Source organism: Lissotriton vulgaris, chromosome 4_1 (genome assembly GCF_964263255.1).
Source record: "Lissotriton vulgaris chromosome 4_1, aLisVul1.2, whole genome shotgun sequence".
NCBI classification, from domain to species: Eukaryota; Metazoa; Chordata; class Amphibia; order Caudata; family Salamandridae; genus Lissotriton; species Lissotriton vulgaris.
Window position 1 is genome coordinate 1802878958 of NC_141691.1, and position 12512 is coordinate 1802891469.

The 12512-nt window shown below is 48.3% G+C and overlaps 1 protein-coding gene across 1 annotated transcript in view; it reads left to right on the top strand.

Moving 5' to 3' along the window:
- Window positions 1-12512, top strand: part of LOC147724580 (fibrocystin-L-like) — a 1106658-nt gene that overhangs the window by 783323 nt on the left and 310823 nt on the right. Inside the window, exon 50 of the mRNA XM_086966124.1 lies at window positions 11475-11611. Within this exon, the coding sequence (XP_086822250.1) occupies window positions 11475-11611 (137 nt within the window). The remainder of the gene's footprint in view (window positions 1-11474; window positions 11612-12512) is intronic.

The window sequence follows — 12512 nt, forward strand, 5'->3', positions numbered from 1 at the left end:
GAAGGTCCGGCCTGCACAGCAACCGAATGTGCGGAAGGAGGGACCGGTGTAGAAGGTCCGTGAACCACCACTGTCTGGGCCATTCCGGGGCAATCAGGATCATCCGTGCCCTGGACCGGGACAGCTTGATGAGCACCGCTGGAATCAGGGGAATGGGCGGAAAAGCGGAAACAAAGCTGTTCGACCAGTTGATCCAGAGTGCATTCCCCAGCGTCCCTTGCTGGTAGTACCTGGAGGCGAAGTCTCGGCATTTGCTGTTTTCGGCGGTGGCAAACAGATCTATGTCTGGAGTCCCCCACCTTGCGAAGACTTCTCCTAGTACGTCGTCGTTTATGACCCACTCGTGGTTTTCCTGAAGCAGCCTGCTCAGAGCGTCCGCCTGAACATTCTGCACACCTGGCAGATGGGTAGCCGTTATCGTCAATCCTCTTGCCAGAAGCCAGTGCCAGATCGCCTGCGCCTCCCGAGACAGGGTGCGCGATCTCGACCCCCCCTGCTTGTTGAGGTAATACATCGTGGTCGTATTGTCCGTCTGTACAAGCAGAGAGTTGGTCCGGAAGGACGGATGAAAGGCCTTCAGCGCCAAGTGAACAGCTCTGAGTTCCAGGAAATTGATGTGATACGTGGACTCCGTCTGAGACCACGTGCCTTGGATCTGTAAGTCCCCCGAATGCGCTCCCCAGCCCTGGAGAGAAGCATCCGTCACGATCGTCTGAGTAGGAATGTCCTTGTGGAAGGGAACCCCTCTGAGGAGATTCTCCGCTGAACACCACCACTTCAGAGACTGAAGAGCATGCAGAGACAGTCGTATCTTGTCGTCCCAAGATCCTCTCCTCTGGTCCCATTGGTCCTCCAAGCACTCCTGCAGAGGTCTCATGTGTAGCCGAGCATGAGGAGTGAGGAAGATACAAGAGGCCATCGACCCCAGTAGAGAAGACACCGTCCTCACTGTTGTAGATGGAACGGTCATAAGAGCCTGAGCCTTCCGAAGGATCGATCTCCGTCGCTCCTCTGATGGAGACACGCTTTCTGACAGCGTATTGATAGAGGCCCCCAAGTACTGAATGCACTGGACCGGGATCGGGACAGACTTGGACATGTTGATGTGCAACCCCAGCTTGTTCAAGAGAACGCACGTCTTCTGGAAGTCTGCCTGAGCTTCTGAGAAGGAGGAGGCCTTGATCAACCAATCGTCCAGGTACGGGTAGACAAACACCTTGCCTTTCCGTAGGTGTGCCGCTACCACTGCCATGCACTTCGAGAATGTCCTGGGTGCAGACTTCAGTCCGAAAGGCAGCACCGTGTATTGGTAATGACTGGTGCCGACTTGAAATCGCAGAAACTTCCTGTGCTTGTGCGCGATGGGCAGGTGGAAGTACACATCTTGTAGGTCTATGGCACAAAGCCAGTCCCCCTGTTGCAACTGAGGATAAATCTGATGCAACGACAGCATGCGAAACTTTTCTCTGCGAATCCACTTGTTTGCCTGCCGCAAGTCCAGAATGGGCCTGAACTCGTTCTTGTCCTTTTTGCGAACCAGAAAGAACCGGGAGTACAGACCTCTTCCTCTTTGAGACAGAGGTACGTCTTCTATCGCCCTTTTCCTCAACAGGATATCGGCCTCCGCCTGGAGCTCGCGCAGCTGATACTGCGAGCTGACCGGAGGGATCGCTGGAGGAGGGCTGATGAACCGAAGACTGTATCCATTGCAAACAATATTCAGCACCCACTTGTCCTGAGTAATTTTTCTCCACTCTGCCAGGAAAAATTGAACGCTTCCCCCCACCGGAGTGGGTAACGGATGACGGCGAAGTAACCGCTCAGGGTCGAAACCCGGCCGGGCCCTTGTTCGCGGTAGAGGGCTGCTGCCCACCTCTACCCCTCTGACGTTTTTGGAAAGGTCTTCGGAACTGCTGCTGTTGTTGCTGCTGCTGTTGTCCCGAAGACTGTCCTCTACCTTTCCCTTGCGCACCGAACCGCCGTTGGAACTGGCGGTATGGCTTCTTGTCCTTGGGCTTTTCCAAGCCCACTGCCGTCAGGGTTTCTGCCTCGGCCTTCATCCGGGCCATCTCGTCATCTGCGTGTTTTCCGAAGAGCGTGTCCCCGGAAAACGGCAGGTTGGCCACTCGCTGTTGCGCCTCGGGCTTGAGAGACGTAAGCCTGAGCCATGCATGGCGGCGCTGGTTGATACCGTGGCAGTAGCCATGTGCCGCCAACAAGGAAATATCCGCCGCGGCACTGATGGCCTGGTTCGAAACCAGCATCCCCTCCTTGACGATTTCCATAAAGTCCTCCTTCCTGTCGCGCGGCACCAGGTCCGCGAACTGTTCCATGGAATCCCAAAGCGCCCGGTCATATCGTCCCAGTAATGCCGAGTCGCTGGAAGCCTTCATCGTGGTGGAAGAAGTCCTGCATGCTTTCCTTCCCGCCGAATCAATCCAGCGGCTCTCCTTGTCCGGAGGCACGGTAGAGGACGCGGAGGTAGAGTGTTGTTTCCTGGCTGCCGTAACTATCACTGAGTCGGGGACTGGGTCCATCCTCAGGAAGGCAGGGTCAGAGTCCGGTGCCCTGTATTTCTTCAAAAGCCTAGAAGGGGCGGCCCTAACCACCGCAGGCGTAAGAAATAGTTCTTGTGCCGGTTCAACCAGTCCCGGAACCAAGGGCAACAGAGGGCGAGAAAGGTGCTTCTTGTGCAAAGTCTCGAATATCACGGACGTCGTAGGTGTAGGAGCCGTCACCGTGATACCCAACTTCGCAGCCCCCCTCAGGAGAACATCCTGGAATGTACCGATGTCATCGATAGGAGACACCCTAGTGTCCGGGGAATCGGACAGAGTAGGGGAATAGGAGCGAGTCCTGGAAGATGTATCCGTCCTGGATCTATGCCTCCTATGGTGCCGTCTGGAACGAGTGGAGGACCTGCGCCTGCTCCTCGATCGTTCTCTCCGTCTGGAGCGAGACTTCGATCTCCTGGGCTTCGGCCGGTCCACCGGCCTGTCCGGGGTGACCGACTTGGGCTTACGCGGTTCTTTAGACTTAGGAGTCTTCTTGGGAGGGGTCGGAAGGTGAGGCAACGAGGCCGACCTTGGTGGAACCGGTGGAGGCTTCTCTGGTAGAGGAGGCAACGGAGGAGGTGTAGTCATCCTCGGACGCGGGCCTCTAGGCAACGGAGGAGGAGGTGGAACGGACTTCTTTGGGGTATAAACCTCCGAGTGCACCGATCCCGGTGATCCACCATCCTTCCTGGGCTGAGGGGAGCCCCCCACAGCCTCAGGCCGCTTAGTACGGGCATCCGGCACCGTTGACCGGTGTTCAGGAGTCGACCGCCGGTCCCTCGACGTCGAGCGGCCCTTCGGCGTCGACCGTCTCTTTCTCTTCGGCGTCGAGCGACTCGCGTGTCTCGACGTCGACCCGGACCATCTCGACGACGATCTCCTGTGTCTTGACGGCGACCGCTTGCGTCTCGACGGCGACCGCCTCGACGTCGTCTTGGGGCGTCTCGACGTCGACCTTGACGACGATCTCCTTCGCCTCGACGGGGCATGCCTCCGTCTCGCCGGCGAGTGCTTCTGCATCGACGGCGGGCTCGACGAAGAGGATCCCCTCGACGACGATGAAGCCTTGTGTCTTGAAGGCGATCGACGGTATTGCCTCGGCGGCGTGCGTCGACGCCGATCCTGTCGACGCCGTTCCTGTCGACGCCGTTCCTGTCAACGCCGATCGCTCGACGTCGACGCCGAAGACGGTTTCTCGACCCAGAGCCCTGGGGAGAAGGGGAGCTGGCCTTGGACTTCCCTCTCGACGTCTTGGAGGGTGCCACCGACCCAGAGGGAGAATGGGGACGTGTGCTGGGCTTCCTGCCCCCAGGGAGCCCCCCAGGGGCCTCAGCATGGGCAGAGGAAGCCCCTCCAGACCCACCTTGCGTCTTCTGTCTCCTTTCTTCTAGTCCCTGAAGCCTGATTTTCTTTCTGTCTTTCAGGGTCCTGCCAGAGAAACCCTGGCAGATCTCACACTCCTCAGGGATGTGGGAAGAGGGAAGGCAGAGGATACAGACCTCATGGGGATCTGTCTTGGCCTTCTTCCTGGAGCACTCCGGGCATTTATCAAATAATGCAGGCATTATTTCGACCAAGGGGTGCCACAAGCCAAGAAGAAAGCTTTAAGGTACAGATAAATTGTAAATTGTTGTGTCTTGTAAAGCGCACTGCTACCCGGAGGCCTCGTAGCGCTATAGACCGCTGGGGAACCCGTCCTGGCTTTCCCTGTGAGATAGTCCCTCCTGGGGGTCTCCAAGGTGAAACCAGGCATCCCCGGCGTTTGTGTGGGGCCGTTGTGGAGATGAGGCAAGCTAATGCCCAGAGTTGCCGAGTGTGCTCCCTGGTCGGAGTAGGCACCGATGCGAGAATTATCAGCCCGCTGATCCTGGTCCAAGACCCTGCCGCGTCGGGAATCGAACCCTGGTCCCGGGCCGTTCTCTGCACTCGGGTCTGCCGCCTCTAACCAGTGAGCCACACCTCTCCAATAAAGTACACAAAAAACGATTTTAGTGCAAAAACACCAACAAAAACCCTTGAACAGGGAGAGCTCAATGCTCCAGGGTCCTGCTTGCAGGAGACGGAAAAAAGAACTGAAAGTAAGAGAGACCTGCAAGGCATTCTGGGATACTGTGAAGTTCTGGAAAGTTCTCTTAAAGGCACAGTACCCTATTCTGAGACACATAATGGCAGCCTATGGGGCTTGTCTGTCCAGGTCTTCCTCTCTATCTCCCAGAGGGGTTTGTACTGAAGACAATGAAAATCTGGACAGGCTTTGCTGTTTTGTGGATTTTTTTGGTGGAATTTCTAGCTGAAGTACTGGACAGTGTAGCCTGTTAGGGGCTGCATTATATGTCTTTAAATTCTCTCTTAAGTGTCTATGCATTTCTGCATTTTTTGACACTGTAAGAGATTATTTTTGATTGCTCCGGGGTCCACGCACATGGGCGGGACTATTCACTAGATTATGACTATACACAGAGATCCCCTACTACAGAAGTTATGTAGTTATTGCCGCACTGTTTCATGGTTTGTAATGTTTTGCATTTATGGGCAAAGGAGGAATGTAATGTTGCCAGTGATCGGGCCAGCCCATGTTGAAGCGTCCTGTAGGGATGCGGGGCCACACACCCCCAAGCGGAGCCTAAGTGGGCTGGCCCTGCGTCCGCACGGGCCGACACACAGGAAAAGTAATAAATAGCCCAGGGTTCTGGGCGTGAGTCAGTCTGGTTACTGGCCACCAAGGTAACCCCCTGTGTGCGTGTGTGATTATTGCCAGGGCTCCACGCACAACACTACAGGCTGGTGTTTGTGGTTAATATCCCAGACATTGCTACAAACAGTGTCTGCAGGAAGCACAAATGCATACATCCCCCATGCCTTACAAAACACCTGTACAACTTGTGTTCGCAATTTCCACACTGCCACAATCTGCTTTGAGATGTGCAGACGGGGACCACTTGAATTAGCTATCTGGGTCGGCAATGTGGACCACTGTTTAGTGTTGGTGTCCGGGCCTTTTGTCAGTTGCAGACCGACCCTGGTCGAGGTGTTGGTGTTTAGAGCACCCCCTTGAGACACAAGGTGATCTGGTCTCCCCCTGTTGAAGAACAGAAATTCAACAAAGGTTTATATCCTCATTGTTACGTACCTTCAGGAACATCAGGAAAGCAGCGCTTCTGGGCACTTTTCTTTTCAAATATAATAATTGTTGTTCTTCTGGGGGGAAGTCAAAACTTGTCAGGGTTTGCATTGTTGCATGATCAAGCTGCTTTTTGTACTCGGTGTGTGTTGATGTTTGTTGACAGTATTGAACACAACATGTATTTTAGTAGTGCTCTATAGTGCCTAATATGCCCTCAAGAGTATCTTGACACTTTACAAAGTTTTGTATATGGACTGTTTTCCACACCAGATTTCGCATTGGTTTCATCGATCACTGCGTCACAAAAGGAGTCTCTAATATTACAATTTAAATATATGCCCTGCAGGGGCGGCTCTAGGGTCATGGTGGCCCTGGGCAGGGAGCGTAGGTAGGGGGCCCCCGGAAGAGGGGGTCCGGGTGGGGCAGAGCGCAGGGGCCAGGAAAGAGGGGGGGGTCAGGGTGTTTAGAAGTGGAACTGAGCCGGAGGCCGCCAAATCCCTGCCAGGGGCCGCCAAACAAATATTTATCCATCCTCAGAGGATAAATATATTAAGGATATATATTAGTGTGGTAGCCCCTGGGGTTTGGTGGCCCTGTGCAGGTGTACAGCTTGCACATGCCTAAGGCCGGCCCTGTGCCCTGCCGAAAATGTCTAGCGCCAGTGCAGTAACATACCAAACGATTTTAACTGTTTTCCAGTGTCCAGTTATGATAATTGTATTTTTTCTGTTCAAGGTTGCACATCTTGCCAGAAGCTGCTGGTGCTTTTAAGTGCCGATCCGAATGTATGCGTGCAGTGCTAGGTAGATTTACAGTCCTCATGCCACGCTCCTGTCTGTGAAATTCAAAAACTGAGTTCGGTTTGAGACATGGTTTGCGTCCCTTCCTCCTCTGCGTCCCCACTATGGTCTATAAAGGTATTGCAGCGCTAATAGTAGAGCTCAGACGGGAAGTCCCTTTGCTCAGCGTCTCACCCACTGCATCCCTGCATGTCATTGCGACGCTGAGGTGGTCCAAACACCTCAAGGCTGTGTCCGCTCGTCCACTGAGCTGAAACGAACTGGCCTTTCTGGGGTTCATCCTCCCAGTGCGCTCCGGCGGAGTCCGGAGAAGCAGGCACGTAGACCTCCCCTTAACCACATAGCAGTCAAAACTAATTTAATGGGGGGGAGGCTGTTCATTTTCATTTAAATTAAAACCAGGCAATAACTTCTACTTCTTTATGCAAACCATGGTAATATTTCGTTTCAACTAAAGAAGGTGCGTGCACCATTTCCAATGCAATGTGTGTTTTTTTCATGTTGCTCAAAGTTTACTTTTTTTAAGCACTGTATATAATGTGGTACTAGTACCCAGCACAATTCCTCACAGTTGACCTTTCGCGGAAGAATGAGGGGCTGCCTTAGTTTTGCAGACATTTAAACTCTTGGCCTACAGGTGAACTCGGGCGCCGTTTAACTCACAGCATGTTGTGACATTTGGATTTCATAAACTCTGTAGCCCCTCCCCCCTGTAATTTATCAATACGTCTCTCCAGTAGCAGCCCCGCCCGGCAGTGTGTGAGCCGACGTCAGCATTGCATGATGTTCAGGTTTAGCCTTGTTACATTGGTGTACTGATGCACGTACCGGTGGGAAACCCCTCACCTGGGCAAATAGGAAATAAACAGTATTTTCTTGTGTGCTGGGATAACCAATGGAAAGTGATGGCGCTCTTTCCTCCTTTTTTAAGCAGAGCATTATTCCATCCTTTTGTGCTGATGCTGCAGCGTCAAGTTGGGTGGGGGACTGAGGCATGCTGAAGTTTGCCCTTCTGAACAAGCTGAACACGCCTGCCACCAGAGCACCATTTTAATCTAAAGCCAGCCTGGCTAGGAGTCAGGCTCACATCCTACCGAATGGGGGGCAAATTAATCACTGATTGCAAAACGGCTTTTCTTGGCCCTGGGGGTCCTTGTGAGAACCCCTGAGCAGGCATAGGGGGTCAGGGTGTGTCTACCCAGCCCCCTTTTCTTGTTTTTCAACCTTTTTTCCGCTCCTTTCTTATGACTCTGTTACCTAGTCACAAGATGGCTGCCAACACTCCCTGGTTTGGAGTATTGGCAGCCAATCAGAGTGAAGCTTGTGCCCGGGAGTCTTTGCAAACCCTCACTGATGCTCAGATATCGATATTTTCTTTTTTTGAAATTTCACAGGAATGGATTTATACCATTTAACAAAAAGGGCTCAGTCTAAACCAAGACTTACCTTGCCAAATTTGGTGTAGTTCCACTCAGCAGTTCGGGCTGTAGCCTTTAATAAAGGTCCTATGAAAAATAACATAGAGAAAACATGCTTTGGGACCCCCCTATTTTTCTCGGCCCCCGCTTGACGAATCACCCCAAAACTTCCAACACACAAACTGAGCGGTCAAACTCTATTTTTTCTAAAATTTCACAAAGATTTGTCAAACAGCGCCAAAGATATTGGTAAATCGAAAAATGCTTTTCTTATGGAAACTAGGTCCTAACTATAACTACCTACTGGCGTCTGCCAGTAGGTAATTAATATATTTTTATATATATATATATATATATATATATATATATATATATATATATATATATATATATATTTTTTTTTTTTTTTTTTTTTTTAAGTCACAAGGATAAATGATGCACTCTCGGAAGACAAGGTAACAACCACCAAAGTTTAATTCAATATACAGTTACGCGTATCAACACTAAGGAGTGTCTTGATCACACAAGATTACAGTATAGTTGGGACCTGCTTACATAGGTAATAGATATAAAAGAGGCACATAGTTCCTGTATCTGACGTCAACAATGCCCGCCATCTTAGAGTGGTTAGAGTGCAACATGAGTAATCAACCACCGGCTTGTATTTACATTTGGAACAAGACTCAATTACTTCATTGTTTGAAACCAACTGGTTTAAAATCTATACGTATTACACGTAAACAGCGAGAAAATCACGTGTTGATATGGTTATGAGTTGTAAGACTTCTACAGAACCTTGAAGGTAACTAACCTCAAAGATGTTGGACTAGAAAGTGGGAAAAGTGTGAAGGATCACATACTGAGCCCCCAGGGCAAGCTGACTGATGGTAAAAAGTGAAAACGGACTAGTGCCTTTTTTTCAGTGATCTTCAACTTAAAACATTTCAAGAGTACTAGTGCTCAATAAACCCTTTCTTAATGACTGTTGATATATAGGTAACTGAACAGCCCAATGGCTAGTAGATGGAGGCCTCTAATCGTACCCACCCAAAAACAACCCAGATATTACGTGAAAAAATATAATAACAAAAAAGTGCACAATTTATAGAAACAGATCCTTATCTTGAACGAAGTGCAGTGTCCATCTCGATAAAGAAAAGGGAAGGGAACCCATGTGCATTCAAAAAAGTGAAATTGTCGGGTCTCTTCCTTTCCTCCTAGAAGGCAATCAGACAGAAAAAGACAAATTAAAAGCAATGCATGAAAAACAAGATCATATCATAATTGTAACATACAATTACTAGTTTACACTAACTCAAATTACTGTTCATGGAGGTGGATTGCTAGTTCTTCATCCAAGTTGTGTTCACCCAGGAATCTAGTCTCGAGCTCCATTATCCACTTAGATTCTTTCTTTCTCAATGCAAGTTCCCTACTTCCCCCTCTCTTACCTACATGAATCTGTTCGATTGCATAGTATCTGAGAAGGGAGTTGTTGGACTGGAGTTTTTCAAGGAAATGTCGGGCAATGGGATAGTGTAGGTCAATATTGGTGATGGCTCTAAGATGTTCTTGAACCAGTTTCTTCACCATTCACACACATACACAAACTATATACATATGTATATGTATATAGTTTACAATTGAGAATTAAACTAATCACAATAGACTTAGAAATAATCCTCTCTGTTGTACCTTATTGGTCTTCACCTATTCAATTATTGATGTAAAATCAACATTGAATTATAGTGATTTGTATTTCTGACTAGACATAGAACAAATACTATACTGTTTCAACCCTGATATCAACATTTATATCAAGATAACTATCAAAATAGACTGCAGAGTTCTAATATGTCACATGTTAAAATAATTATAATTTTCAGCATCTATGGTGAAAAAAAGTTATACAAGTGGAAGGATTGATGGGTTGTGTTAAGAAGCATGTTTAATCTGTTAAGGCTCATGTATAGCGACCTAATGAGGAGTCCTCATTTTTGTCACAATCTGGCATAAGCAACAATGTATGTATTTATAGGTATAGCCAATCTTGAAAGTTACAAACTGATCAGTAAACTCACTGTATTTTTATTAGAGTGCGTTGTAGAACCTGTGAATGACTAAGGGTACCATAAGGATGGCGGGTGGACTTTATGTGGGACCGTCCGCCGAAGTTGCAGCTGTCCCGCCATGCAAATTAGGATGCCACTGCCACTGTGGCATCCCCCATCCACAACATTGTGGCGGGCGGTGCTCACAGCACCGCCTGCCGCAATGCTGTGGATGCACGTTGTGCATTGGCATGCACAAGATGACAGACACTGCACGGTGCCTGCCACCTTTTTCATGCCAATGTAGGGGGGTACGATAGGTACCCCCCATGTGCACCCCCCAACACTTTGGGGGCCCCCGCAACAGGCCCCTAAAGGCAAGGGCGGCATGCCTTTTCATGGTAGTGACTCCACCATGGATAGGCACGCATCCTAATATGGATGGCGGTGTCTTGCAGAAACCGCCACCATATTCAGACCCTTTTCCGCCCGGTTGACAAGTAGACTGGCAGAAAAGAGGCGCCGGTCTTCCCGTCTGCCGCGGACCCCCGCGAGCCTAATGTGGCGGGGTCCTTCTTGGGAGGATGGTGGGCGGATCACTCCCGCCAGCCCGGCAGGGTCGACAGCTCGCCAACCTAATGGGCCCCTGTGTCTGTTGCTTGTTTTACTCCAGGGCTGATGTTTGATTTTGATATCTGTAGAGTTTTAATACCTTTGTGTAGTTTGTGAATCGCAATGGTTTTATTCTGTGGATGTGTGTCTGTATTAGCATTTATCTCCATAAACCCCTTCATACATCTCCTTAAGTCCATCCCAAATGGCAGTAAGTATTACCATTGCCCAGCCACCGTCCTGGTCCCTCCACATTCACCTAAAAAATGTATTCATATATGTATAGAGATCTTTGCCAACGTGGCAAAGTTCTCCGCACAGAAAGATGAGAGAGGCAGTGTTGGATGTCTCCATACGCAGGTTTGTGAATTGCTTTGCACCACATGAGTAGTACTTTTCTAGGGAGCTTTGTACATGGTGGTTAAACATTTGTGCACAAAATATTTATCCTAAGTGCAAAATAAGATCAAAATTACACAAAGCAGTATAGCCATCTAAACAAGAAAGTGCATATTCAAAGAGAAGACTCAATGTTAAAACATGCAAGCCAAATAAACAGGAAAATGGGGAGTCGATGTAATCTCTATAAGATCTGGGTTTGCAGAGAGGTCAGATAGGGTCAGTATCACGACAAACGCCATTTGTGGCAGTTATTCCTTTGTTACCTCTAACAGTCGCTGGAGATTCCAATAGGACACTGAGGCCAGGGGAAAGAGGTAAGTGGGGAGAAAGTGAAAATAGCGCTTTCAAAGAATTACAAATATTCACATTGAAGCAGCCCTTAGATCCTCTACATTTTACATCCTTTCTCAATTGTCCTAATCCTATATCTCATTCCTCTTCTATCAACAATGATGTTCATGTGCTGAGAGACTAAACAGACTGCCTTACTTACAAGTCATCATGTTTTGCAGGTGAATTTGCCACGCAGACATGTTTCCAGGGGCGCTTTGGTGAAGAAATTGGCAGTGATCAGTTTGGTGGTTGCATCATGTTCCACGCGCCGCAGCCAAACAAACAACTTGCAATTGGGAGGATGGAATACGTGGAGGTATTTTGCTTTTTCTGCTTTATTTAACAATTAGAAATGTGCTAATGCCAAAATAATTCTCTTTTCCGAAGAAAGCAAATGTTTATCAGATACCTTTTTATAAATTCCGCTGTCTTTTCAGGAAAGATAAACATTTTTTAACAGCTTGGCATCAATGATTGTTTGGATTTCTCTGAGTTATAAGCAGAGTACATTCATTGTTATTCAATTAGGCTTCATAAAATGCTATTTCTGTATATGTGGCAATACAATTGGTTATTTGTCAGCTTTTCTGGCAACGGCCAATACTATTTAGCCCATGGTTGCTAAGAATGAGTCTTTAACCTCCAAGGATCCTTTTTTATCAATGATACATGTTTTAAGTCTGCCTCTTCCTAATATGTATATTTTTTTAGAAATGTGTTAACTGAAATACATCATCTCAGTCACCTTCTAGCGCTTTACCAGTCAGATGAGAACCAAAAAAAGTTAACGATGTGATAAAAGGGAAGTTAGCATGTCAACAGATACGTAGAATAAACACATTTCTGCCATTCTTCAGTTGCTCCCATGAAGACGTAAAACTCAATTTATACCCTGTTTATAATTTTCATCTTTAAGGAGTTTCCTAAATCGGAGGTGATGGGCTTTTTGAAAACATATACTGCACTTGTACACTGGAAGTGCAAGGATTTTCAACATTCTTTAGTCTTTTAAAGGATTGTTGTTGGATCAGGTCAACTGAAGACGATAACAGGTCCATTGCTGAAGAAGAAAGCTGAGCAAATTTCCAAAAGTCTCCAGGGCCTGTGCAGCAGGACACTCCTTGCATATTGGGCAAAGATGTGATCTTGATCCTGAATCTAAACGGGAGTCAATATAGAGCCTTCAACAGCAGTTCAATTTAAAGCATTAAAAGCCT